The sequence below is a fragment of the Canis lupus genome, chromosome 27, assembly GCF_003254725.2.
Source record: "Canis lupus dingo isolate Sandy chromosome 27, ASM325472v2, whole genome shotgun sequence".
NCBI classification, from domain to species: domain Eukaryota; kingdom Metazoa; phylum Chordata; class Mammalia; order Carnivora; family Canidae; genus Canis; species Canis lupus.
The window spans coordinates 38,100,808-38,128,667 of record NC_064269.1 but is presented as its reverse complement, the minus strand read 5'-3'; the positions used below and the strand labels follow the sequence as shown (position 1 = coordinate 38,128,667).

Below are 27,860 nucleotides of genomic sequence, written 5' to 3'. Positions count from 1 at the left end.
ATCCTGCAGTAGCGGGGATGGGGTGGGAATGAGGGAGAGAGTGAGGACGCCCGGCTCCAGAGCGAACGAGAAGCCTCTGCAAGTCCCTCACCTCAGCCGCCCAGGTTGGGGTCTGCGTAGGTCTGCTCTATGGACTAGTGTGGGCGGCAGGCCCTTCTCTGTCCCTGCCTTGCGGCCCGCTATCTTCCGTCCCCTCCTTGGAGAGCCCCCCGCATCCCTCCCCCAAGGGTGGAATCAGCCGGCTGGAGGCTCCTGGGGGAGAGCGATCGCCTGGCCCTGCCCTGCCCTCCCCTGCCCACACCACACCGCACCATGATCCTCCTGCTGTTACCCCTCTTGCTGGCCTCCCTGTTCCCCTCCAGCTCCTCTAACAAAGGTAAGTGAGATGGAGATAGGGGGGCCCTGAGAGAGGGGTATCCAGCAGCCCGTGTAAGGGTAGGGGTGGGCAGGGGTCGTGGAAGCTTTCTGGCAAATGACAGGTGTGGGTTCTTCTGACCATCCCCCTTCCTATACGTTTTCTGAGATCTGCCCCCTTCTCTCCTTCACATCCCCTTCCCCACATGGTCCTCTCTGGTCCGTTTCTGCCCATGTGCTTCTCTGGCTCCCATTTGGTCCTCATTTTCCTCCAGGGGTCTCTGTGTCTCAGGCCTCCAGTTTCTGCCTGCGGGAGATATCTCAGGTCTCAGAAGGACTTGCCCCTGAAGGGTGATACACATCTCTGGATAGTTCTCTGCGCTCACTGGGGTGTGCCCGCACTGAGAGTGTGTGGCAGATCCATCTGGTTCATCCCCATCCCATCCTGGGGAGAAACAGTTCCTTGCAGCTCAGCAATTCGGAGCACGTATGTTTTGGCGTGTTCCTCTGCATCTGTACCCTCCATACAGCTGGGCTGAGGGTTATCAGAGCTGCCCTCTCTGGCAGACAGCAGAGAAATTCAGCTGGGTGAGGCCAACGGAGGGACCCGGGTGGAGGGGGGGGAGGGATAGTGGGGAGGGGGAGGACAGGGCTCAGGTAGGTGGAGAAAGGCAGGTAAGGGCAGAAGTGGGTGTGTGTGTGTGTGTGGGGGATGCTAAATGAGTGGTGAGAGGGAAAGCTGAGAAGGAGTAGGGAGATGAGGCATGGGAGGGGGACAAGAAGGAGATGGGAGAGGGTAAAGGTGGAGGCAAAAAAGAGAGGATGGATGGGAGATTTAAGAACAGGTGAGGAGAGGGGGAAGAGAAAGCCAAGGAAGGAAGGACAGGGAGCCAGGAGTGAGTGAAGGAAATGAGCACAAAGAGTCTGTGGACAAGAGGAGAGGAACTGGGAGACTTGGGGGTGAGCTGTAGAGAGGGTGTCCAGCACCGGCCTGCTGCACCGCAGCCCCTTCATCTGCAGGCTGTAGTTCCTCACCTCAATCTCTGACCTCAGCCCAGCTTCTTAGCCTCCCACCACTTCCTGTGTTACTTTCTGAGCACCATCTTGTGGCTTTCTCCTCTGCCATTAGAGAAGGGGGTTCTGGTGATCATCTTCGAGAAAGGGGCAGGCATTCTGGTACCAGAAGGCTTTTTTTGTAGTGTGATTGGAGGGAAGACTGGAAATGAGGAGTTTTTGTTCATCATCACACACTGGGCAGGTTTCCTTTTGGTGACTCAGTTTCCCATTGATGAAACGTCTTCCTCCACCCATGTTCCACTGATAGGCCATCATGAATGGGCCCTGGGAGCCCAGTGGTTGGCATGATGGGCTTAGACAGAGCAAGCAGTGCAGTTGGGATGGGGGATGATGTAGAGGGGAAGGGAACACACTGTGCTGTCCCCAGAGCCCCTCACCAGCTAGTGGGAGATCAGTCCTGGGAGGAGACACAATTGAGTGAGCTGAGTTTGGCAGGAGATAGGGAAATCTAGAGGCTGAGTGAGTCCCGCATCCTTCCTGGTTGGCTGCTGGTTGAAGGGAAGAGGGGTGGGATAGGCAAGAAGTAGGACTAAGTCATGAGTCTGTGTAAAAAGTGGGGTTCAGGGAGTGTGGGGCTTGGTGGCCTTGTGGGGGACACAGAGATGTACTGGCTATGAGAGCTCTCTTGGGTATAGGGATGAGGAGCAGGGAGGGGATTTGTCATGTTTCTAGGCCAGTTCAATAATCCCTTAGGATGTCGGCTGTGCTGGGTCTAGTCATTTGGCATTGGTTCCTCTGCTCCATCCCTGCCCCTCCCTGTCCCCCTCCTTCTGTCCTATATTTTCTTTTCTCTTTGGTTGAATGGACTTAGGTTGGGGCTTGCCTGGGAGAAATGCAGAGTGGAGGGATCAGGACTGAGATGGGGTAATGGTGGCAGTGGAGAGGATAAACACTCAGGATCTCAGGAAACATCTAGATCTTCTTGTTCTCATCTCAACTCTGCTCTTAATCTATCCCTTCCCTTTCCCAGGGCCTTCTAAATGGCCTACCACTGCTTTCTGAATCTCCAGTCTCCACTTTCTAGCACTTGAAATTCCCAAAGAAAATTCCTCACCCTCTGACCACAGGTTTCCCCGTGGAGATAGTGGTTGCCCCTCTACCCCCAGAGTAGGCTGTTGCCATGGAAACTGCCTATCCTATGGTAGGAGAAGCCTGTAACCTTTCTCAGATCCTCTGACTCCTTTAATGCTGATTTCTTGTCCTCAGCCCTTCCTCCTGCAGGTGCTTCTGTAGCGGGTGGAAAGGGTGATAATGCTGGAATATAAGTGTGTCTGGGATGTACGGGAGTGGAGGGCCAGCTCACAGGTGCTTCCTCTCTTCTCCCTGGGCGGGGGTGACAGCCAACAAGCACAAGCCATGGATCGAGGCGGAATACCAAGGCATCGTCATGGAGAATGACAACACGGTCCTGCTGAACCCACCACTCTTTGCCTTGGACAAGGATGCCCCCTTGCGCTATGCAGGTGATTGGGGCTGGGGGATGGCAAGGTGGGTAGGACAGAGAAAAAGTGGTTGGGAAGGCAGAGGGCAAGGGAGGAGCGAGGAAGTCCTGGGAGGGAGAGCAGTGGAAGTGGGGAAGAGGCTTCTGCAAACTGGTAGAGGTAGATTTAATTATGGTGGCTGAGCAGAAGGAGCCAGAGAGAAAGATGTGGGCAGGCAGGGGTTAACCACATCAAGATTTTGTCACATCTCAGACCCAGTAGCTCTGAGAGGTTGCAGCTCTGGGAAGCTGGTGTTAGAGCTGTATGTCTGATAATTAACACTTTCCCACATTCAAGGAGGGGGTTTGGGAGGAGAGATGAAGCAGAACCCAAGGCGGGGAGGCTGAGGCTGGGAAGAAGATGCTGGAAGTGGCCAAGGAGAAGGAGCCTCATTCCTCCTTCCCCCTTGGACCAGGTGAGATCTGTGGCTTCCGGCTCCATGGGTCTGGGGTACCTTTTGAGGCCGTGATTCTGGACAAAGCAACTGGAGAAGGGCTGATCCGGGCCAAGGAGCCAGTGGACTGTGAAGCCCAGAAGGAGCACACCTTCACCATCCAGGCCTATGACTGTGGCGAGGGCCCCGACGGGGCCAACACCAAGAAGTCCCACAAGTGAGGAAGCCCTTGCCTCTTGCTCCCTGCTGCTGGGTCCTCCTCCTCCCTCCTCCCAAGTCCCTCATCTTCCTCTGTCCATGCTGGCATTGGATATCCACCCCTCCCCCTCTGTTCATCGTGTCCTCCAGGAGCCTTCATTCAAGGTGATAGAAACATGTAGTCAAATTTATGGGCTCTAACCCTGGTTCTGCCTCTTATGACCTTGGGCAACTTATTTAGCCTTTCTTTTCTTTCTTTCTTTTTTTTTAAGATTTATTTATTTACTTATTCATGATAGACATAGAGAAAGAGAGAGAGAGGCAGAGACACAGGAGGAAGGAGAAGCAGGCTCCATGCCGGAAGCCTGATGTGGGACTCGATCCCAGGACTCCAGGATCACGTCCTGGGCCAAAGGCAGGTGCTAAACCGCTGAGCCACACAAGGATCCCCTTATTTAGCCTTTCTGGGTTCACTTTTACTTCTCTGCAAAATGGAGAAAATGATGATCCCTATTTTTCTAGGTTGCTGTGAAAAAGGGTAAAGGAGATGGTTTGTGTAAAAAGCATGCACCACAGTGCCTGATACATGGGAAAGGTTCAGTACATGGGAGTTATGATGAGGAGGAGGGTAACAAGGAGGAGGATGACGAGCATCTCAGCACGCATCTGGATTCCTTCCACCTGCCCCACCAGTCCGCAGCATGCACGTACTCACACACATGATACACACATGCACAGCGTGAGGTGAGGGTCAGCTAGATGAAGAAAGCTGGGGCCTGAGAATCCTATGACTGTGTCCAGCTAACTTCTCTTCTGAGAACCAAGAAAGATTGGCATTCAGGGTTCCTGGGCCACTAAGAAGGACCAGTGATAAACGATTCCTTGTGACTTAGTTTCCCATTTGGAGATAGGACCCTGCCTCTGGAAATACATACATACATACATTTATTGAAATGTGCCTACATCTTGGTGAGGGGCAAGGCTCAGCATGAAGGGCATAGTCCCAGGGCTGCTTACCCCATGGGGCCTGAGTAGAGGGGAGCCACACCTGACATGCACATTGCACACACATGCACAGAAGGCAGCACTCTTCTTGCACTCACGTCAGATGACTTATGGCTTTTATATAAATATCACTTTCCTTCTCCTGGTTGGTTTTAAAGATTTTATTTTCTTTTAATTTTTTAAAAAAGACTTGTTTATTTATTTGAGGGGGGGAGGTGGTAGAGAGAGGCAGAGAGAAACTCAAGCAGACTCTGAGCTGAGTGGGGAGTCCAATGTGGGGCTTGATCTCATGACCCTAAGATCAGGACCTGAGCCAAACCCAAGAGTTGGATGCTCAAATGACTGTGGAGCCCAGGGTGCCCCATAAGGATTTTCATTTTTAAGTAATTTCTATACCCAATGTGGGGCTTGAGCTCATAACCATGAGACCAAGATCTGGCTGTCCACTGACTGAGCTAGCCAGGCTCTCCATTCTCTGGTTGGTTTTAATTTGGCTTTTATTCTGTGTCTTCCTTGATTATGCCATTGGATCTGACTATCATGGGGGAACAGCCAGCTGGATACAAAATTCTGTTGTGTCCCTCATCTTGGCACCCAGCCTATAGCATTTGGTACAGGAGTACTCCAAGTCAGCAGTTGGTATCCCCTGGGGTTGTTCCTTACCCCTTGTATCAGTATCCCCTTCCCTGTGGGACCTGGTCTCCTGGGGGCGGGTGGAATAAGCATGCCCATGGCCCTTAGCTCAGGACACACTGGCTCCTGTTTGCCCTGGCTCCCTGTCCGCATTCCTAGTTGTGCTTCTCTTTATGTTTTGAGGCTGGCTGATTCTTCCTTGTCCCTCCTCCTGCTCTGGTACATGCAGGGCGACTGTGCATGTGCGGGTCAACGATGTAAATGAGTTTGCCCCTGTGTTTGTGGAGCGGCTATATCGCGCTGCCGTAACTGAGGGGAAGCTGTACGACCGCATCCTGAGGGTGGAAGCCATTGATGGTGACTGTTCCCCCCAGTACAGCCAGATCTGCTACTATGAGATCCTTACACCCAACACTCCCTTCCTCATAGACAATGACGGTGAGTCTATCTCCTGCCCACTCCAGCTGCCCATCCCTTGTATACCCATATCCCTCAGAGGATCCCGGGCTGAGCTCTCCACTTGTGCCTCTCAGATCATCATTCCATAACCTCCTTCCCAATGTAGAGCCTTTTCCCCCAGATACATCCTTCCCAACTCCCTGCTACCTAATTCATCTGCTGCCCAATTGACTCATGAGTCCTCATCTTGCCTCCCTAGGCTTTCTCTAGTGCTCCTTACCCTCTTTGTTTTCCACCACACCCATCATAGGAAATATTGAAAACACGGAGAAGCTGCAGTACAGTGGTGAGAGGCTCTATAAGTTCACAGTGACAGCTTATGACTGTGGGAAGAAGCGGGCAGCAGATGATGCTGAGGTGGAGATCCAGGTGAAGCCTACCTGTAAACCCAGCTGGCAAGGTGAGGAGCTCTGCTCTGTGACCCATTTTGTGAATTGTCTTTCACCTTGATCTCTCCATAGGGCTAGGTTAGGAGCCAGGGTAGAGATATTTGGGGGCAGACTTGCAGCTGTCTACCCTGGCTGTCTACCCAAGAGTGTCAGTGGACATGACAAGAGCAGAATGGATAAGAGGGGTTGTCTTCCTCTCTTCTCTCTCCACTACCCTCTCCCTTTCTCCCATGCAGGCTGGAACAAAAGGATTGAATATGCACCAGGTGCAGGGAGCTTGGCTTTGTTCCCTGGTATCCGCCTGGAGACCTGTGATGAACCTCTCTGGAATATTCAGGCCACTATAGAGCTGCAGACCAGCCATGTGGCCAAGGGCTGCGACCGTGACAACTACTCAGAGCGAGCCCTGAGGAAACTCTGTGGTGGGTGTGCCCTCCCCTTCCAAAGACCTCTGCCTGACCCTCCTCTGCTTCTTTCCTAAGACTCTGCTTTACATCTTCTCTTGCTCACCTACAAGGTGTATATATCCATAGAGGTTGTAGCATGTGGTTAACTCTTGTGGCCCCCAAAGCAAATCAATATATCATTTGGAAAGATGCATAATGCTAGCACATGACAGTCACCAGGTACATTGTGGAACAATGGCAGAGAGAGATGAAGGGTTGGAGAATGAGTTAGTTGGAGAGCCATTCCTTGAAGAGAGGTCCACCCTCTTGTGTCTTTGAAAGGCCAGAAAAGGCCATGAGACTAGCTGTGGGAAATCTCTCTCCTTCAGTCACTCTTGCTCTGGCTGCTTTCCTTTTCCCCAACTGCTGCCTCTCAGCTTTGACACTTGTGCCTTTTGGGGCTCCCACAGGTGCTGCCACTGGGGAGGTAGATTTGCTGCCCATGCCTGGCCCCAATGCCAACTGGACAGCGGGACTCTCGGTGCACTACAGCCAGGACAGCAGCCTCATCTACTGGTTCAATGGTACCCAAGCTGTGCAGGTGCCCCTGGGTGGCACAGCTGGGCTGGGCTCTGGACCCCAGGACAGTCTCAGTGACCATTTTACTCTGTCCTTTTGGATGAAGCATGGTGTAACTCCCAACAAAGGCAAGAAGGAAGAAGAAACCATCATGTGTAACACTGTCCAGAATGGTGAGCCTTCCCCAGGGGACTGGTCTGAGAGTGAGGAAATTGGCCTCTTATCCTGCCTCTGTTACCGCCCAGTTTGTGGCTGTGGACAGGTCACTTCCTCTCTCATCATTTGTAAGATGGCAGTGCTAGGTTTGATGCTCTCTGAAATTATGTGGTTTATTGCCTACATGACAGGTTGAGACCCTACTGCTCTCAGAGTGCAGCGCGACCACTCGCTGCCCTTCTCACCTGCAATTGCCCAATCCCCCTGCATCCTGCCATGTGACAGGCTGCCCCCCAGTCTACTCCCATTGAACCGTGTCTACTGCAATGGAAAAGCCTGGATGGTGGTGTGCCCTATTTTTTCTCTCTGATCCCATCCTGTCCTTCTCTTAGAAGGGCTAGTTGACTCAATTTCCTAGTCCCCCTCTTTCCTCAACTGCAGTAGCATGTCCTTCTTGGCTCAGTCTGTCCTGACCTTTCATTTCTGCCATTTCTCCAACCTCACTTCTCTTGACTTGAAAAGGGTTGTCACTCATGGAGTTTGCATTAACCAAAGGACCAGTAGAAATGTCAATGAGAACAGGCTGGCCAGTGTTCCACTTGGCTAGTCAGAATGCTCAAGAAGCTCTCATGATCACTTGGACTGGACTCTGTGTGTCAGAGGAAGAGAAAGAGAGTAGACTCTAGGGAATACAGGAGGGAGAGCACCTGAGAGAGAAATGAGAGTCCCAAGTCCTCTCTCTTTGGTGAACCTGTTCTTGCCTCAGGCCCTATGTTTGACCTCTATCTCCATCCTCTTCCCTCAGAGGATGGCTTCTCTCACTATTCACTGACCGTCCATGGCTGTAGAATTGCCTTCCTCTACTGGCCTCTACTTGAAAGTGCCCGCCCAGTCAAGTTCCTCTGGAAGCTGGAGCAGGTAAGGCCAGTGCCAGGCTCCTGGGAGAGCTGGAAGGAAGGGACTGGTATTTTCTGGGTTGCTCTGTGCCCCTTGATGCTCCACTTTCAGTGCCTGACCTTTACCCCCAGGTTCTCTTGTTCTCCTTTTCAAGGCTGGTCTCCAACAGAAAGCACTCCAGGATTAAAAAGAAATTGGGAACACATTACTACTAACATCATACCTAACCAGCCATCTTTCACTCCTTGTTTTATTTCACCTTTTTCTTACTTAGAACTTTAACAGTACATATCCCTGACTCTCAAGCAGTTAGCATGTTTTAAGCCAGAAAGTAAGTAATTCTGAGGTATGCAGATTGGGTTTGGGTCTGGCCAGGGGAACTCACCAGCCATGAAATCTTCCTTGGTATGTTTAAATCTCAGTTTCTTGGCCTATTAAATGGGAATAATAGAAATTGTGTATATCAGGGTCATTGCGGGATTAAATGATGTGATAGACCTTATAAATCAGAAGGAATGTTGACTCTTAATACTAATCTCTGTGATTATGAAGGATAAATAAAATCAGACCGAAAAAAAAAAGGAGTAAAATCCTCTCTTGAGCTGATAGATGCAGCCTGTGCTTTGTGCTTTATTCCTTTTCTAAGCTGACCACAAGGACTGGTGGGGACTAATTTGAGTTCTCATCTCCTTTTATTTTTCTTACAAACCCCAGTAGAGTGTGGAGTAAGCAGACAGCTGAAAAAAGGCAGGAAGTGGAAGAAAGAGAAAGGGAAAGGAAGAGTCTAGAAAATCCACAAATTGGATAATTGAGGACTGTCTACAAAAGCTTTCAATTTCTGTGGCACTTTTTAAAAGACACAGTCCGCCATTTGCTGCTTCTTGATCTTTCCCCTTTGTTGCTAACATTAGCAACATTACTCTGCTTTCCTTTTATTTCCCCTTATTTATTCAATAAATATTTGTTAAATATCAAGTAAGGCTCTCCCGTTCTTAGTTCTTAGTTCTGAGGATACAATGGAATATAAGATGGTACAAAGTCTTTGGCTTCTTTGAGCTTACATTTTAGTTGGAGAGGTAGATTTTTTAAAAGTAAGGCGTCATCTACAAATGGTAAATTGTAATAAATTCTCTGAAAGAACAAGCAGAAGATTGAAATAAAGAATGGGAGAAGGCAAAGAGAGGGGAATTCACCTGAGATCAGATGTTCAGAGAAGGCCTGATTGAGGTGAAATTTAAGTTTTGTTCTAAAGGATAAGAAATAGGTGAGAAGAAAGTGTTTTAGGCAGAGGGAAGAGCTGATGCAAATGCCCTGAGGCAGGAAAGTGCTCAGCAAGCATGAGAAGGCCAGTGGGATTAGCATACAGTGAACAAGGGGGAAAGACTGGGCATGAGGTTGGAGAGATGGGTAGTGATCCGGTTATACAGTGGACTTTGTCAGCTGACATTTGTTTAGATATTGTCCTATGAAGGCAGCCTTTTGAAGGGTTTAAAGCAGGGAAGTGATCTGATCAGATTTACATTTTAAGACATTACTTTTGGCAACTATGGGAGGAATGTATTGAAGAGACATAAAAACATAAGGACCCAGACAAGGCTGTTGCCACAGTAAAGATTGAGGACTTGACTGATACATGACAATGTAGAGAACTGCACAGAAACCCACAGCTTTTAGCTCTGTTTGGACCTAGGATCGACAATACTACTGATGGATTGGATGTGGAAGGTGAGGGAAAGGGAAGGATCAAAGGTATCCTGTAGGTCATCCATTTGAACAACTAGATGACAGTGGAGTGTTTATGCTGACCCAGGGAAAAGTGAGGAGATTGAGAAGGAATGTGGACTTCCACCTTACACACGTTAAATTTGAGATACTTGTGAGACCTCCAAGTGGAGAGACCAGCATTCAAAGGAGAGCTGTGGGGTGGAGATGTAGATTTTGGAGTTACAGGCATGAATGCGGCATCTGAACCAACAGGAACAGATTAGGTAACTCCTAGGAAGAGTGTGTAGAAAGAAAAGGGAAAAGGGTCTAGATTGAATCTTAAGATATTCCAGCACTTAGAAGCTGATAAGGCAGAGAACTTTCTACCTCTGATTCCTTTGACTATCCTCCAACCCCATCTTGACTGACCCTAGGAGAAACTCCGTGGGGAGCCTCTTTGTTTTACTGTTGGGTTACACACTTCTCTAGACCTTCCAGTGCCATACATACATACATACATTTTGGGGGGAAACTTATTCACAAAATAGTGTGTTAGTCCTCCTAGGAATGTTTATAGTTTTTAGAGATTTCCCTGAAGAATGGAACTTTAGGTACTTACCTGGTTGGTGCCTGATAGATTTGGGGCAGGGATGTTATTTTTTGAGTTGGGTAGGCAGCAATTCACTAGTAAGTCCTGCTGATACACCTGGGAATATGAGGGACTGTATCCTGTCTCCCAGGAGAAGGGGCAGTACCTTATGTGGGTTCTTGCCCTTGTACTGCCTCCCAGGTCTGTGATGATGAGTGGCACCACTATGCTTTGAACCTGGAGTTCCCCACAGTCACGCTTTATGCTGATGGCATCTCATTTGACCCTGCTCTCATTCATGACAATGGTCTCATCCACCCACCCCGAAGGGAACCTGCTCTCATGATTGGAGCCTGCTGGACTGGTAAGTCCCCTTGAGCTTCTCAGTGAAGACGCTGAAGGTTGGAGCCCATAGTGTCTTAAGATTGGTAAAGGAGTAAGAGCAGCTTGACTTCATGCATCACCCTGCAGTTGGGCGGGGTGACTCAGAAAGCTCTCCAGTGGAGGAGACCATGGTCCTCCCCTTAGCCCCTCACCCATCTGCAACTCTATTCAACTAGCTATCACCTCAGAGTGAGAATCTCTCTTTCTGTAACTTTGGCCAGTGCCCACATTGTTCCATCAAAGGGATGATTTTCATAGTACATTTCCCTGCTGGAGGTTGGTAGTACTTCAGAGAGTCATCAGTCTTCCTTAAGCTATTTTTTTCCTTCTGGGAGCCTGCACACACACACACACACACACACACACACACACACACACAGAGAGAGAGAGAGAGAGAGAGAGAGAGAGAGAGAGAGAGACTTCTAATGTTGGTCTCTAACAGAGGCCAGAGAGATTGAGATGTGACATTGGTGGACAGGTTATTCCTACACAGGAGGGGACAGAGCAGAGAAGACCTCTTCTTCCTCCCTGCCAATCTGTCCCCACAACCCTAAACTCATTGCCACTTTTTTTCTTCCAGAGGAGAAGAACAAAGAGAAGGAAAAGGGAGGAGACAACAATACAGACACTACACAAGGTACTCTGTGCATAAGAACTGGAGACCAGAGAGCTCTCACCCTAACTCTCTGTGCTGTGCTCCCGATTCCATTCCAACCCCAAATCCCAGCCAGCCTGGTAGTTACTGCTGCCCACACCACCAGGAGGCAGAGCCTCCAAGAACTACTGCTGCAAGGCAGGGCTCCCTTGGAGAGGTAAGGCCAGATGGAGCTTGGTGGAATCCTGGGTGTCCCTTCCTGCCCACAGAAGGGAATGGAGGAATTCTCTTAATGGCTTTCCAAGACCACGATCCACTGGATGGTGGGAAGCAGGAGGTGGTCCCATGTAAGGAGATCTGGGCATCTGTGAAGCTCCACACCTCCCCCTGGGTCCCCATGCATGCCCTGTGACCATGACTTCTCGCCTTCCCCTCCTATTCCTCCACCTGCTCCTCTTTCCGCCCTTTGGTCCCACTCTCATCTTTCCCTTTCTCCCTCTCTTGGGGGCCTTTCTCATTTCCGTTGCTTCTGTTTTTCACTTTTGTCCTCTCCTTGGATTTACTCCCTCTTCAGGCTTCCTTTCTGCTTTCTTCAGTCTCCCTTAGCTTCACTTCCTGATCTCTTCTTTCCTTTTTCATGTCCATATTTCTCTTACTCACGCTCTTCTTCCAGGCTTCTGCCTTTTCCCTCTGCCCCTTTCCTGTTCCAGACGCCTCTCCCCTCACCCACTCTCACCTCCTGTCTGCCCCTGTGTTCCTCCCCTAGGAGACCCCTTGCCGATCCACCACTACTTCCACGGCTACCTGGCTGGTTTCAGCGTGCGGTCAGGCCGCCTGGAGAGCCGCGAGGTCATCGAGTGCCTCTATGCATGTCGGGAGGGGCTGGACTATAGGGATTTCGAGAGCCTGGGCAAAGGCATGAAGGTATAGCCCCTTCCTCTAGCCCTGTCCTTCCGAGCATGCCCCCTGCCCCCGATCCCTGCCCACCTTTCTACCTCTGCTCCCTTCCTGTCCTGCCTCCTGGTCCTGCTCTCAGCTGTCTGTGTCTGGGGCCCAGGTCCACGTGAATCCCTCGCAGTCCCTGCTCACCCTGGAGGGGGATGATGTGGAGACCTTCAACCATGCCCTGCAGCATGTGGCTTACATGAACACTCTGCGCTTTGCCACGCCTGGCGTCAGGCCCCTGCGCCTCACCACTGCCGTCAAGTGAGTGTTGGGTGGGGTGGGCAAATCACAGAGGAGACTCAGGCAGTGTCAGAACTCTTGAGCCTTAGAGGTCATCCAGGGCTATGCACACCTCCCTCCCTCTATGGATGAGGAGATTGGGCCCCCAGAGACAACTGACCTGCTCAGCTGACATAACAATGTTTCTAGAAGAGCCTGGACTCAACTCAGGTTTATTTTATTTTATTTTTTAAAGATTTTATTTATTTATTCATAGACACAGAGAGAGAGAGAGAGGCAGAGACATAGGCAGAGGGAGAAGCAGGCTCCACGCAGGGAGCCCGATGTGGGACTTGATCCCGGGTCTCCAGGATCACACCCCAGGCTGCAGGCGGCGCCAAACCGCTGCGCCACCGGGGCTGCCCTCAACTCAGGTTTTTTTTTTTTTTTTTTTTTAAAGATTTTATTTATTTATTCATGTGTGTGTGAGAGAGAGAGAGAGAGAGAGGGGCTGAGACACAGGCAGAGGGAGAAGCAGGCTCCATGCAGTGAGCCCGATGTGGGATTCGATCCTGGGTCTCCAGGATCACGCCCTGGGCTGAAGGCAGGCGCTTAACCGCTGAACCACCCAGGGATCCCTCAACTCAGGTTTAAACAATGAATTTGTTACTCTTTCTGCCAACCACCCCAGCCTCTTTCTGCCAACCACCCCAGCTCCCAGGGCTTTGGGGTTTTAATTTTCTTTATGCCTCTATGCTGATATGTAAAGTGGGACAGACAGGGTACTGGACTGGGAGCTGGGAGATCTGACATTAATTCTGACTCAATGCTAATTGCCTGGATGATCTTGAGCAAATAGCTCTAGTTTCACCTATTTTAGTCTTGATTCATCAAGCTCTTGCAAGTTCAAATAGGATGATCTAAATCTGGGTGTTGGTAACCTCTGGCCCAAGGGCCAAATCTGGCCTGCTGTCTGTTTTTGTAAATAAAGTTTTATTAGAACACAGCCATTCCCATTCATTTGCTTATTATTTATCTCACTATGATGGCAGAGCTGAGTAGTTGGGACAGATCTGTATGGCCCAAAAAGCCAAAAATATTTATCATCTGGCCCTTCACAGAAAGTTTGCTGATCTATGAATTCTAAGTAAATAATTTTAATTCTTTAAAGGAAAAATTGTACATTGTTTCAAAGTTTAAGTATGTTAGGTGTTTAAAAATACAGATTAATTGAGAGGTAATGAAACCATAATAGTTATGGACATAGTCTATTACTGACTAGCTTTTCATATTGAGCAAATGCTATAAAGCAGGGATAACAGTAGACTCTAACTCACAGAACTGTCATGAGAGCTAAATGATACAACCCAGATCAACTGCCTAGCAGAGTGCCTATTCCACCAAAGTTGGCTGTTATATGCAGGCATTTTCACCCCCAAAATGTTTGTGGGGCAGTTTTTAGGAGATACTGCCATCTAGTGGGCGGATTAACACAATGTAGGAGTCAGGATTCCTGAACAAGCATTCCCTTCTTCCCTACTCTGCCTCAGTTTCTCCATAAGCAATATGAAGATAAATATCTCTGGCTTGTCCCTCTCCTAGGAAGGGTGGGTTTAGAGAGGAGAGGACTCCGAGCCCTACAGAGTGACTGAGCATGATCATTAGGTCTTACAGTCAGAGCTCTGGAAGGCAGGGGCAGCAGCTTTTGGGAATCATGCTTCTGGCCTGTGCTGTGGTCACGGTGTGGAGCTGAAGGCCACAGGTAGCTGGGGTCACGTGGGCACAGACCAGAGCTGTGTGCCTCCCCACCATGTTCTAGTGGGAGCTCTAGATGTTTGTTTGTTTTTAAAATTTATTTATTCATGAGAGACAGAGAGAGGCAGAGACATAGGCAGAGGGAGAAGCAGGCTCCCTGCAGGAAGCCCGATGTGGGACTTGATCCCAGGACCCCAGGATCACGACCTGAGGCAAAGGCAGACGCTCAACTGCTGAGCTACCTATGTGTCCCTAACTCTATGGGCAGTCATGTTTAAAGGCAGTTAAAAGGCAGTTATGTAGAATTTAACCCACCTGAGACCAAGAAATTGCCTCATCCCCTGCACTAGGCTCAGGAGCCTTATAAGAAGGGAAAATGCTGTTTTTTAATTTATGGTGGAGCTCTGCTGGGTGTGGGGGTGTCCCACAGTAGGAGGAGTTGACATCCTCTTTGTTGAGGGACTCACCTGAATTCCTCCTACCTCTTTCATGCTTAGGGGAGAGGCTTATACAAGGGGTGGGAACTGACTTGTGGTCAGGGCTAACCTAATATTTCCTTGAGGTCATTGGAGAAAATAGAGAGAGGTGTGCAAGAGGGAGGGACAGGTACCTAACAGTACCTCGCTTCCTCTGATACGTATCCTTGCCCTAGTCCACATGGCTTCCCCAGTTTCCAGCATTCAGTTCATGGGGCTCTGTCCATTTAGAGCCAGATGTATGCAAGTATTTGGTCAATGCAGATTTTCCCTAAGGTTCTTTCCTCCTCTTTCTTGGAAAGCCCATCTAGTCTGTGGCATTAACCCTTGAACAAATGGCTACCACATCTTTTTGTTTAACTTTGTCCTTTTCCCAAAGCCCTTGAATTTCTACCTCCTTGATATAACTTCTATCTAGTTCTGCCGGACAGGCTGAAGGTGAAATAATGACCTTTGATACCCAAACTAGCCCCTCCCCCATGAATTCTCTATTTCTGTGATGGTGTCTCTGACCTTGCAATCACTCAGGCTTAAAACCTCTGAGTCATCTTGGGTTTCTTTTTTTTTTTTTCTTTTTTCATCTTGGGTTTCTCCCTGTCTATCCTCCATACCCCATCAGTTGCCAGTTTACCCTGATCCTGCTTGTGCCAGGTATTGGGAATCTGTCTCCATTTTCCCCATTTCTGCTGTTATGACTCCAAGTCCCAGCTCTGATTATCTCTTACCTAGCCTATTGCTATAACCTCCTAACGAGTTGACCCATCTCTGGTATTCTGACTTCAGTTCACCCTCCACTGGAGGCTAGGTTAGTGGTTATGTCAGAATTTTCATCCTCATATTCCCTGATGTAGAGGATATCAATGGCCTCCTCTTGGCTAGTGTTCAACAATTGTACTCAAGGTCCTCAACCATCTGACCTCAGCTTTCCTGCCTCATGTTCCTCTATTCCCCTTGGTATGCTCCTCACCATCCACTCTAGGGTCTGCCTTCTGCCTCCAGGGAGTCCCTCCAAGGCAGCTCAGTTGCTACTTCTTTTGACTATTCCTTGCTAAATGCCCCATACCCATCCTAGCCAGAAATAACCTCTGCCTCTCTAAACTCTCATGGGTTTTTGTTTGTTCCACTTACATGATGATGACCATGTTTGACATTGTTTTCTAGTTGTGTGTCATATCTAAGCTCTTGGCCAGACCATTAGTGCCTTTGGGTCAGGGCTGGCCTCCTATGGCTCTTTGGGTCGCCTTTGGATTGCTCACTGCAATGGGGGGGTCTCTTGGAGCCTGTGCTTTTAGGTCAGCTGAAGTTATTTTCCAAGAAGCTTTGATCTGGGCCTCTTGGAATGACCATGTGGATTCTTAGGCCCCACTCCTTGTGGTGCAGGAACTCAGCAGGTTGTGGACATTGGTAACCTCAGAGGCTCTGAGTTCATCGTATTTGCTGAGGTTACCTATTTCCCTTTTGGCTCCCATGGTCAAGCTGGCCATACTCAGTAACACTCTCAGCACAAGTGTATGGACCATAGGCCTTGTTTTTGAGTTATCCAACTCCCTTGTGAAGGCTGCTTGTTCAAGGGATACTTCTTTATAAATAAGTCTGACAAACCCGGGCCCCAAATAGTGGTTGTGGTTCAGTGGAAAGAATGACCTAAGAATAAGAAGAATGGGTTTAAGACTTGACTCTGACACTTATTTCTTGGGTGACCAAGATGCTTGGTCATCTTTGGCTTCTAATCCCGAGTCCACAGCATTCAAATAAAGTTGGATGAAATGATATGTGCAAATGCTTCAGAAACCAGCAAATGTGATGAGAAAGTAAGGTGTCATTCCTATTGATTGGTAAAAGAGGGGGCTGGAGGTGGTCCTGGGAACACCTTTCAGAGCAGCTGTGCTGTGGGTTGATTGGCCTGGCTGAGCGCTTTAGGGAGCCTCTTCTGGTGCCAAGGTCAGAGAGGCTTTGTGGGACCATGGATGCAGGTCATAGTAGCTCACCTGCCAAGGTAGGGTTCTCCGATATTGGAGGGAATGAATACAAGACACACCACAAAGGAGGAAATCCTTGGATAGGATCCCCTACTGTATCCCTCCCCTCCACTTTTGTTGTTGAATATTTTTTGGCATGTATCTGCCAGGTATTTTACTGAACCCACTTCTTAATTTAAATCTCCTGAATAAAGAACTGTGTATGCTTAAACATTTTTGTAGATTCAGTTTGCAGAATGAAGTTTTGATAGATGTCCCATAATCTTGGATTAGGGCACTAATGATGTGCTCACCTTTGCAGGTCAGAGTTGCTTGATCTGTCCCCGGCCCTTTCCCACAGTGGCATCCTCCCAGGAAAGGCTATCTCCCCTCCAGCTTTACTACGGAGGGAGAGTGGTGCTGCTGCAGAGATACTCTCTCTTTCTTCCCTTCCCCCTCCCCAACATGGGGCACTTTCCTGTAGAGCTGCAGGTCTAGAGGGATGGAACAGAGTATGGATTGGAAGGGAGGAGATATTGGGATCACAAGCTGCCTCTCTCCCCTCTTGTCATATAGGTGCTTCAGTGAAGAATCCTGTGTCTCCATCCCCGAAGTGGAGGGCTACGTGGTGGTTCTTCAGCCTGATGCCCCCCAGATCCTCCTGAGTGGCACTGCTCATTTTGCCCGCCCAGCTGTGGACTTTGAAGGACCTGAGGGGATCCCTTTGTTCCCTGATCTTCAAATCACTTGTTCCATTTCTCACCAGGTGGAAGCCAAAAAGGATGAGAGTTGGCAGGGCACAGGTAAGGATGACTCCAGGGAGTGATGTCATCCTGAGAAGCAAGAAGCAGCCCATGTCTGGAACCAGAGGGTGGGGGTGGAAAAATCAGGCTAGAAATGCAAGTGACTTCATCCTGCATTTGCTTGCTTAGAACCATTTACATTAGAACATGGAGCCAAAAGGAGACCTGTGAGTGTGAAGAAAGTATTGGGTAATGACATTTTTTAAAATGATGCTGACTGCTCTCAGGGAATGAGTCTGGAGGGGAAGAATGGCCGTGAGGTGGGCCCTTTGGCTGTGACCCAGATCTGACTGTCTCTCATCCAGTGACAGATACACGCATGTCAGATGAGATTGTGCACAACCTGGATGGCTGTGAGATTTCTCTGGTGGGTGACGACCTAGACCCTGAGCGGGAAAGCTTGCTCCTGGACATGGCATCCTTGCAGCAGCGAGGGCTGGAGCTCACCAACACGTCTGCCTACCTCACCATTGCCGGTCAGTGGGGACTGAGAGCCTGTCTTCTTTTTCTGTGAGTGCCCCTTCCCATAATCAAGTCTCTGGGAATTCCAGAGTGTCCTCCTTCCAGGCCAAGTGCCATCTTGCTCCTTCCCAGCTTGGAAGCTCCTTTGGCTTCCAGATTGCCCCTAGAGGAGGTGTGCTGGGGTTTAGGCTCCCGAGTGGTTCTTTTTTTTTTTTTTTTAAGATTTTATTTATTTATTCATGAAACACACACACACACACACACACACAGAGGCATAGACATAGGCAGACGGAGAAGCAGGCTCCATGCAGGGAGCTGGTTTTGGGACTCAATCCCGGGTCTCCAGGATTACGTCCTGGGCTGAAGGCAGGCGCTAAACCGCTGAGCCACCCAGGCGTCCCCTGAGTGGTTCTTTCTCCTTGCTTTTCTCTACACCCTGGCTCCTCTCTGTTCCTGGTTCCACTCCTCCTGTGGCTCAGTCTTCTCTGATGGGCTTCCAATCCTCTAGGTATTTGGTCCTAGCTGTCCTCTCATGTCTTCCACCTCTCTGATGTCCCGTACACACCAGAGATTTAATTCACATACTCATACCTTAATGAATAGTGGTAATGACTTGGTAGCTTCCAAAGGAAGCCTGCTGTTCTCTGAAGGCTCCTCCATAAAGGAGGATGGGAGAAGATGGTCATAACTAGTTCCCTCCTATTTCCTTTTTCTTCTAGAGCCTCGCCAAGGACTTCTGTATTTTTTACTCTCTCCATTTCCCTCCAGATTGTCTCCTCCCTCTGTCTTGCATGGTGTCCTTATTGCCTTCTCTTCAGCCCTACCCAGAAGCCACAGAGTTTTTAGAGAAGAGCAGAGCAGGAAATGGACCCCAGTCACTCTACCCCAGTCAGAGCCGTGCTGGGGGTGGAGGGGTACATCTCTTGGGGGAACTCTGATCATACCTCTGCTGAGGGGGTGGGACTGACCCATGCTGTGGCTATGTGTGCTATCAGCTGATGGGAGTCTGAGAGAGAGGGTTCTGCCTGGATTTTTTGCTGGCTCCTGCCCTGAGCTGCTTCCTCCTCCTGCAGGGGTGGAGAGCATCACTGTGTACGAAGAGATCCTGAGGCAGGCTCATTATCGGCTGCGACATGGAGCTGCCCTCTATGCCAGGAAATTCCGACTGTCCTGCTCAGAAATGAACGGTCGTTACTCCAGCAATGAATTCATCGTGGAGGTATTTAGGGAATCTCCTTTCCTCTACAGCTGTCCCGCTGTCGAGGAGCCCCGGTGGAGCAGACTGAGAGACGTAGTTGGTGGGAGTGGACATTGCACAGAGGAGCCTAGGACCTGGCAGTAGCAGAGGAGATGCCATGGGGCTGGGTTAGCAGATGGGCTCTAGTGAAGTGGAGGAGGACCTGCAGAGAAGCGGGTGTCCACTGAGCTCTTCCTCCCCAGGTCAACGTTCTGCACAGCATGAACCGGGTGGCCCACCCCAGCCACATGCTCAGCTCACAGCAGTTCCTGCACCGTGGGCATCAGCCTCCCCCTGAGATGGCTGGACACAGCCTGGCCAGCTCCCACCGAAACTCCAGTACGTAAGACCTCATGGGGCCAGGCAGGGTGGGGGTCAGGGTGGTGGTGGCGAGGAGCAGGCTGGGCACAGGCATCCTCTCCTCCACCCTGGGAAGGGAGGCAGCTAGTGGAGCTATGGTTCTGTTTCCTGTGCTACCTGACTTAACTGACCACTGTTCCAATCCCTGTAACCCCTGGACCATTAACTTTCTGTCATGAAGAATATGAGCCTGTGTCATTCATTGAGGGGGGGGGGACGCTCATGCCCGGAATCATAAAGTCAGTGGGGGGTTTAGGCCTCTTTGTTGTTCTGCTGCCCTCCCCCAGCAATATCAAATTAGCCTTGGACCTAGGGATCCTCTTTAGTGAAGCCATCAAGTATTTATGAAGCACTTGCTATGTACTAGTACAGTCCTAAAGTGCTGTTAGGGACATAAAAGAATTATATGATAGATTCAGTCTCTATCCTCAAGGAGAAAGTTGGTGTTATTACATGTTATTACATGTATTATGTGCTATCTATAAAGTCACAAGTCTTTCTAAAATAAAGCGTGCAGCAAGGCAAAGTATTAAATCCAGATGGACAGCTGCCCTTCTGACCAATTTTTTTCCCTGACCATGGACCTTTACCAGTGATGCAGGGTTTAGTTCCCAATTTATGAGCTGCTTAATTATAGACAAACTAGAAATTACTAGTATAAAGAAGAAAAACCAGTCATAATTCATCGCAGAGAGGAAGCCATTATTGGCGTTCCAGTTTTTTTCTATGCCTTTTTTTTTTAAATATATAGTTGGCATCAAACTATTTTGTAACCTGGTATTTACACCTAATATTTTAAGAGGAGTTTTTTCCCGTTATTAAAAACTGCAAAATGATCCTGATGATGCTGAAAATGATTTTTGGAAAACCTTTTAGAATTGCTTTTAAAGTCAATTTATGTGATACATTTATTTTTATTACTTTTTAAGCTACACCTTGCTTTTGACCCATTTCAGTATTACCCAGTTTTGTCAGCCACTTTTGTCTGAGTTGGCTTTGGATATCATTTGAAGTTTTTTTTTTTTAAGATTTTATTTATTTATTCATGAGAGACACATACAGAGAGAGAGAGAGGCAGAGACACAAGCAGAGGGAGAAGCAAGCTCCATGCAGGGAGCCTGACGTGGGACTCGATCCTGGGTCTCCAGGATCAGGCCCTGGGCTGAAGGCAGTGCTAAACCACTGAGCCCCCCGTGCTGCCCTCATTTGAAGTTTTTAAACATACAACCCACTCTCAGAGGGCCCAGATTTGTCACTTTTGAAAAAAGTCAAAGGGTGTATTATAGGCTCTGAAGGCAATTTCCTAAGGAATTCTGAAAAATACTTTCTTGGAAGAAGTCCATGGTCTCCAAACATGACCTTGAAAGTCACAGAGTTCATATCAATACATTTAATAAGAAAAATAGTGAACACATAGATGTGTGTACCAGGTACCTTGCTCATGGGCTTTTATACATATTAACTCATTTAGTAATTACGAACAACAAATGAAATAAGTACTAGAATTATCCCCTTTAAAGGTAAGGGAACGGAAGTCCAGAGAGGCTAAGCACTTTATCCAAGATCACACAGCTAGAAAGAGATAAGAGCCAGGATTCAGATCCAGGCAGCAGGATTTCAGAGCCATACCTTATCCACAGCTATGTTTGATGTTTGCTTGCTTGCTTCTTCTCTTGTCTTCTCTCCTCTCCTTTCTTCTTTTTTTCTTTCCCTCCTCCTCCCGTTCTCTCTTTCTTCTTTCTTTCTCTCATTATTTTATAGTTGCATCTAATTTGGGGGAGCTCCTGAGGGCTTCCTAGGGCTTTTTTGGCTGAGGTTAGCTCCCTGGTACTCCCAGGGAATCCATCTGGTTTCCTCCCCTTAAGTGGTGGCCATCACTAGAGAGTTCCCTTTCCCTGGAACTGGTACCCTTTTTCCTTGTTGTCTCTAGAAACAATTGCAGGAGTCTCTCAGTGTTTTACTCACTATGGCAAAACAGTTGGAGGTAGGGGTGGAGGAAGTAAGGATGTAGGGGTGAAGAGGGAGAGCATAATGCATAACCAAGTTGCAAAGCTTCATAGAAACGTCACACAATCTTTAGAGACCTGTGAGCAAGCTAAACCCATTTTTGTTAAAAAGGTCCCTTGGGCCAGCTCCCCCCCGCCCCCCTGGCAGCTCCCCATGACTCCCTAGCTCTTTCTCCAGTTCTTTCCTTGGGAATCATCCCACTCAACCTCATCTGGGTTGGATACTGGGTTCTACTACTTAGGTTAGGCTCAAAGTAGATCCGGATTGGCATTGCTGCTGGGCCTTGTGAGATTCTCAAGCCTTATTTTCTCTGATATGAGGTTCCTGGGGAGGGAATCACTGTTGTAACCACCCCAGAGCTTCGAGCCCTGAGCAGCCAGCTGCCCCACACTGGCTGGCCTGGCAGTCTTATTTTCTCACCCCTCATTCCCAGAAGCTGCCTGGGAGTGCTCCGGGGTGTGTGAAGGTTGCCTTTGCTTCACCTCCTCAGAGTGAAACCCAGCCTCCCCATCTACTGTTCTGAGCTGATGTCCACACCAACCTAACTTCTCTCTGTGATTTCAATTGAGAGAGGCAGCCTGCTTTTACTTTTTCTCTTATTTTGGCCTGAGTAGGATGCAGGGTTCGTGGTTCACCAAAGGGATTGGTGATTGACAGCTCCTGAGCATACCAGAAGATCCACTTCATAAAACCTGTTCCCTATGCCTTCTCTATTTGCAGTGTTCCTTCCTTTCACCTCCCAACTGTCTAGGAACCCTCCCAACTGCAAGTGTAGTGTTACAGAGTTATGGCTTTGCAATTTCAATTTGCTCTAACCAGGGAGAAACTGAAGGAGGCCACATCCCCTCCAATGGGATAGGGAGTTCATTTCTCTGAAGCGCCTAAGGGTGCCAGAAAGGAGAGATCAGTGTGAATTGGGACAGTCAGGGAAGGTTTCATGGCCCAGGTAGAGTTTGAGCTTGGACCTTGAAGGGTAGACGAGATTTTAGATGAGCGTGAGAGAGAATGAGAATTTGAGCATGGGGCGTAGGCAGTGGCTTGGGGTGTTCATGGCTAGGGAGAAGAAGGTTGTCTCAGAAGGGTGTGGTGAGAGATGAAGGCAATATTTATCTAGTCATCCTGAATTTTGATACACATAAGAATCAGCTCGGGAGCTGTAAAAACACTTGGTTCCTAGGTTACTTTATGCCCCATACCAGTTAAATCAGAATGGAGGTAGGAGCCAGGCATCAGTGGTTTTTAAAGATCCCCAAGTGATTCTAACATGCAGCCAAGTTTGGGAATGGCTTCCCTACTTTGTTTCCTACAAGTATCTGAAGCTTTGCAAGAAGATCTACAATGAAATAGGGTAAGCATAGGGGTGCTTAGGTGGCTCAGTTGGTTAATCGTCTGCCTTTGGCTCAAGTCATGATCCCAGAGTCCTGGGATTGAGCCCCGCATCGGGCTCCCTGATCAGTGAGGAGTCTGCTTTTCCCTCTGTCCCTCCCTTGTTCATTCTCTCTTTCTCTGTCTCTCTCTCTCTCCCTCAAATAAACAAATAAAATCTTAAAAAAAAAGAAATAGGGTAAGCATAGAGGCACCTGGGTGGCTTAGTTGGTTAAGTGTCTGACTCTTGATCTCAGCTCAGGGCTCAGGCCTTGATTGCAGGGCCATAAGTTCAAGCCCCACACTGGGTGCTGGATATGGAGCCTAAGTTTAAATAAAAGGTGGGGGGAATAGGGAAAACATAGAAAATGAACTAGGGAGTGTGTGTGGTGGGGAGGGATAATAAGAATAAGATGCAGGCAGGGAATAAAGTCTATTCACAAAATACATACCCTGAGATACTTGTGGTTGCTATAGTGGGCCAGAATTTGGGCTCTGAGCTTCCTTGCAACTTAAGCAAGAGGAAACCTGAGTGGTTATGAAGTCATATGATAAGAGCCAGCCAGTATTTCAAGAGAAGTCCCACGACTGAGAGCAGAAAGAAATTTCTCCCAAGGCTCTTTAGAAAGGAGGCACCATGCAGGACTATCGCCAGGGCTTTCAACAGTGTCCTCACAACCAACTGAAACCAGAAGTTTCACAAGGGCTATTTGATAAAACACCCCTTCATGTTGGCTACTGCAGGTCATTCAAGGCCAGAATGAACTGCTTGGATCTAATGTAGCAAGAAAGGTTGATTGCCCTTTTCAAACTCTTGGTTTTTGTCAGTCACTAATTTAAAAACCCTGCCATCCTGCTAGCTTCTAGGCTCATTTTTAATTAACTATACTTGTTTGCCTGCAGATACATGGTTTGCATTTTGTCTGTCCTGAGGTCATTTCTTATTTCTGGCAATCAACTTGTCCTTTGCTTCACCGGGCTCGGGGCTCAGACGAACAAACGCATTTGATTAAGGCACAAACCAGAAACTTTAGCTTTTCATCATTGTGCTCCTAGAGCAAGTTTATCTGCAATGGCCTCCACTCTGAACGGGAAGAGCATCTCCATTCTAGAGCCTGAGCTTAACCACAGAGGTCATCTCTTGGCAGGGTTACTGCTCCTGGATCTTGCCCACTGACTTGGTGACCTGGGAAGGACCCTTCCCTTGCAGATGGTCAGAAAAAGCACCTCTGTCCCCTTCTCCTCTCCTCCTTCATCCCTAAGCAGTTGAGAAATGCTGAGCTAGCCAGGCCCATCTCTGCCCTAGAGCCAGTGCCCAGGTACCTGCCGGTCCTGTTTAGCAGAATCAGCTCTCATTGGCAAGTGGCCGCAAGTGAGCTATAGGTCAGGTCAGGATGGGGACCAACTTGGCAGAGGGCCATCAGGGTGGCCTCAGGGAGGTGTGAAGTTAGTGTGCCTGCTGAGGCAGGGCATTCTCCACACACTTGATTGGCCTTGGAGCTCATGGCAGTCTGCAGGTGCTGGTTGCTGGGGAGGAGGGGTATGCAACAGGCTGTGTGTGCTCCCATGCTGTATGCTTCTTTATATTCTGCTCTGTCTCTCAACATGTGAGTCTTCAAGGCTGTGAGTAAATTTGGGACCAGGAGGTGTATGTATGGGCTGTGTATATACCCTGCATACACATGATCATCCCTGAGTGACGGGACTGTCCAGATTCTGGGCTTCACGGAGCCTCTGTGGTTGGGTGAGGTTCTGTGCACAACAGTAAGCAGATGTGTGAACCCATGTTGGGTAGAGTGGCCCAGCTGCCTACGCGGGCCCTCAGCCTGGGGACACTTGTGTGGGGTCTCTACCTCCACTTGCTGTCTGTGGGGATGTGGGCTTTCCGGTCTTGGCTCCTCCTGCCTCCCCGGGTGCTGTATGTATGTGTGCGGGAGGCGGCCAGGGCCATGGTCACGGCTGCCTGTTCTGTGGCTCTCACAACCCACGTTTGGGCTGTTTACGTCTTCCTTCAGGGGCTTGCCTGGTGTGCCCAGCTGGCAGGGAGCTGGGTGACCCTGCACATATGGCTCTGCTGTGCCTTGCTGGAGACCCTCAGACGCATCCCTTTGCTCCAGCTGTGTGAGCAGGCTGCCTGGTGGCTGGTGCAGGCGGCTGTGTGGGCTGGCAGAGTCCTGACTCGGGTACGGGGTGTGGTAGCTCTTGTCCAGCTGTGTGCCCACACTTTCTTCCTGGGCGTATGCTTGTGTGCACACCTCTGCTTTGCCGCCATCAGCTCTGAGGTCCTTGTGAGAGTGCAGGCCCCTCTCTCTGTCTCACTGCCCTCCAGGGTCCGTGCTCCCCTGAGGCTCCGCGGCACAGTAAGGCTGCCGGGCCAGGGGTGCGACAGGGTCAAGGGGGAGGTGGGTCTACCTCAGAGGGAGATTTGGGAGGAGAAGAAGCCCCAGAGGTCCAGGAGCCCTGAGCCCATGGGGAGAAGGGCGGTGTCACAGAGCAGGAATGAGTGCAGTCCAGGTAGGTAAGTGAAGGGGCTGTGCCTTGCCCCTTGGATCTGTCCCCCAACCTTGGGTGTCAGCATCTCCTGGCTTCCAGGCCGGGCTTGGGGCCTGCCTCTCCTCTCATGATGCAGGAGGACATTCTCTCCTCTTTTACCATTAGGCCTGTGTGACTGCCTCTCTCCTTCCCCAGCTGGGCGCCAGGCACCTCTTCCCTAGGCTGAGTGGTCCCTGGGGAAGGCAGAGGCAGAATGACCCCGATAGGCTCCAGTCCTGCCCTCTGTTGACTGAGAACAGCGCTACTCCTAATAGCCTTGGGCTGGGAGCTCTCCTCCCCTGCCCATGCCTCCCTTTGGACAGCTCCCTCCCTCTGTCTGTCTGTCCCTTTGGCCTTAGCAGCTCTTCTGCCCCCTTTCTTCCCTATCTCTTGCTCTTACAATAGGGCTCTATTTCTCCTCCGGCTTATACAGGGTATTCCCTCCTTCTGGGCCACGGAGGATCCTGTCTTCTCTTACTCCAGGACTTCCTCTTCCCCAGGGTGCCCCCCAGCCCCCACCCCCCTCTGTGTCACGTCCCTGTAGGTGTGCCTGGCCACAATCTCCTCACTGCACACTCTCCCCGCAGTGGTCCCTAGCGCAGCGACTCTCATCATTGTGGTGTGCGTGGGTTTCCTGGTGCTCATGGTCATCTTGGGCCTCGTGCGCATCCACTCCCTTCACCGCCGCGTCTCAGGGGCCGGTGGGCCTCCAGAGGCCTCCAGTGACCCCAAGGACCCTGACCTCTTCTGGGATGACTCCGCGCTCACTATTATCGTGAATCCTATGGAGGTGAGTGGGCTTGGGAAGTGGGAAAGGGCAACATTCAGCTGGAGCATATGAATGGCCAGGCCCTGGGCAAAAAGCTCCAGTCTGAGCTGCCAGGCCTGGGAAGGAGAAAGGTGTGTGTGTGTGGGGGTGGTGGTGGAGGGGGAGTAAAAGGCCTGAGGAAGTGTGGCCCCCAAAGGCGAGGCTTTGGGGTGTGTGCAGACCACTGAGCCCTGTGCTTTCTGCTCCCTCCTCGTCCAGTCCTACCAGAATCGGCAGGCCTGTGTGGCGGGGGCTGCCGGAGGCCAGCAGGAAGATGAGGACAGCAGTGACTCAGAGGCAGCGGACTCCCCGAGCAGCAACGAGAGACGCATCATTGAGACCCCTCCGCACCGCTACTGATGCAACACCCCTCTCCGAACAGAGACTTCTGCCCTGGTGAGACAGAAGCACCCCCAGAAAAGAGACAAGGACACTCTGAGAGAAGAGACCAAGAGAAAGAGAGCTCTTCAGAATGAGTCATCCTTTAATCCCCAAATCCCAGTGGGTGCCCCCGCTGGGATCTGCCTCCCCCTGCCCCCAGCCCACCTCCCTCCTGTGCCTCTGGGCTCCTGTTCCCTAGAAGACTTTGGCTGCCTTCTCTGCACCCAGGGTGGCCCCTTAGTTTGGCCCGTGTCTCTGTCTCTCCCCCAGGGCCATGTGCTGGATGAGGGAGGTGGGGGTGTCACTGGCGGCCAGGGGTGGGATCGAAGGCGACCCTTCCCTACTCTCCTGTCCATGGAGGCCTTCCTTCCCTGGGGCTCCCTCAGCTGGGCCTTCATGGCTTCTCTTCTGTCCCCTCCTCTGTCTCTCTTTCCATTTCACTCCGGGGACCCCTGCTTCTTCACCTTGCCCACTCTCCTTCCTTTTCTGTCCTCTTTCCCCTCTTCTCCTTGCCTGAGGCCCTACAGCCCCTGCCCCTTCCTACACGACCTGGTTGTGGCTAGGTTGTGGGGATGGCAGGGGGAATGTGTGTGGGGGGGCCAGGTATTATATATAATGTATATTTTTTCATGTTGCTGTGAGCGCAACCCCTGTGTTCTGTGTGTAGCTCACAGCCTTGTGTGTGTGTGTGGCATCGTCATGTCCTGGGGTGGGGGTAGGGGGATGGGTGTGGTGAGGGAAGGGATGCACCCTAGGGTTTTCAAATAAAACAACAAGAAAAAGCTCTGTGAGCTGCATCCTCCCTGCCTGATCCTGTGTGGGTGCTGTGTAGGTGGCAGGCTCTCCAGTCTCAGGGTTGGTTTGGGTTTCTGAGCAGGGCTGAAGTGAGGGGACAGGGCCGTCAAAGAGCCCTCCTCGGGTAAATCTCCAGAATCCAGGCCACTGGGAATGAGATACTATTGTCCCCCCTGCCTTCTTCCTTTAGCACCACCTAGAAAGCATAGATGATTCAGGGAATGCCATGGATGCCTGGGCTTTGGGGGAAGACATTGCCAGCCCCTCCTCATCTCTTGGCTCTGTAGCTTCTAGCCCAGGAGTCCAGCGTGGAGAGGGCAGGTGACCCTACTATTTTTTTTTTGACCCTACTATTTGTAACAAGAGACTGGGCTCTGGTTCATGTTCTCCAGGTAGTAAGGAACAGTAACAAGATGGGCTCGTTTCAGAAGAGGGAGCTGTATTGGGAGCATCCTTCTGGTGCCCTCCATGTCTTGG

At 50.0% G+C, this 27,860-nt stretch overlaps 1 protein-coding gene across 1 annotated transcript; it reads left to right on the top strand.

Annotated features, from left to right (window-relative positions):
* On the top strand, positions 1–27,390 carry CLSTN3 (calsyntenin 3). The gene is made up of 18 exons (XM_025471976.3): positions 1–376; positions 2,772–2,894; positions 3,328–3,523; positions 5,372–5,580; positions 5,852–6,001; positions 6,227–6,412; positions 6,847–7,128; positions 7,917–8,029; positions 10,503–10,665; positions 11,266–11,322; positions 12,047–12,204; positions 12,338–12,486; positions 17,210–17,436; positions 17,742–17,912; positions 18,972–19,117; positions 19,339–19,474; positions 25,987–26,189; positions 26,427–27,390. Exons 1-18 carry the CDS (start codon positions 313–315, stop codon positions 26,565–26,567), a joined length of 2,874 nt encoding a protein of 957 aa, XP_025327761.1. The 5' UTR covers positions 1–312; the 3' UTR covers positions 26,568–27,390.
* Positions 27,391–27,860: the final 470 nt, after the last annotated feature.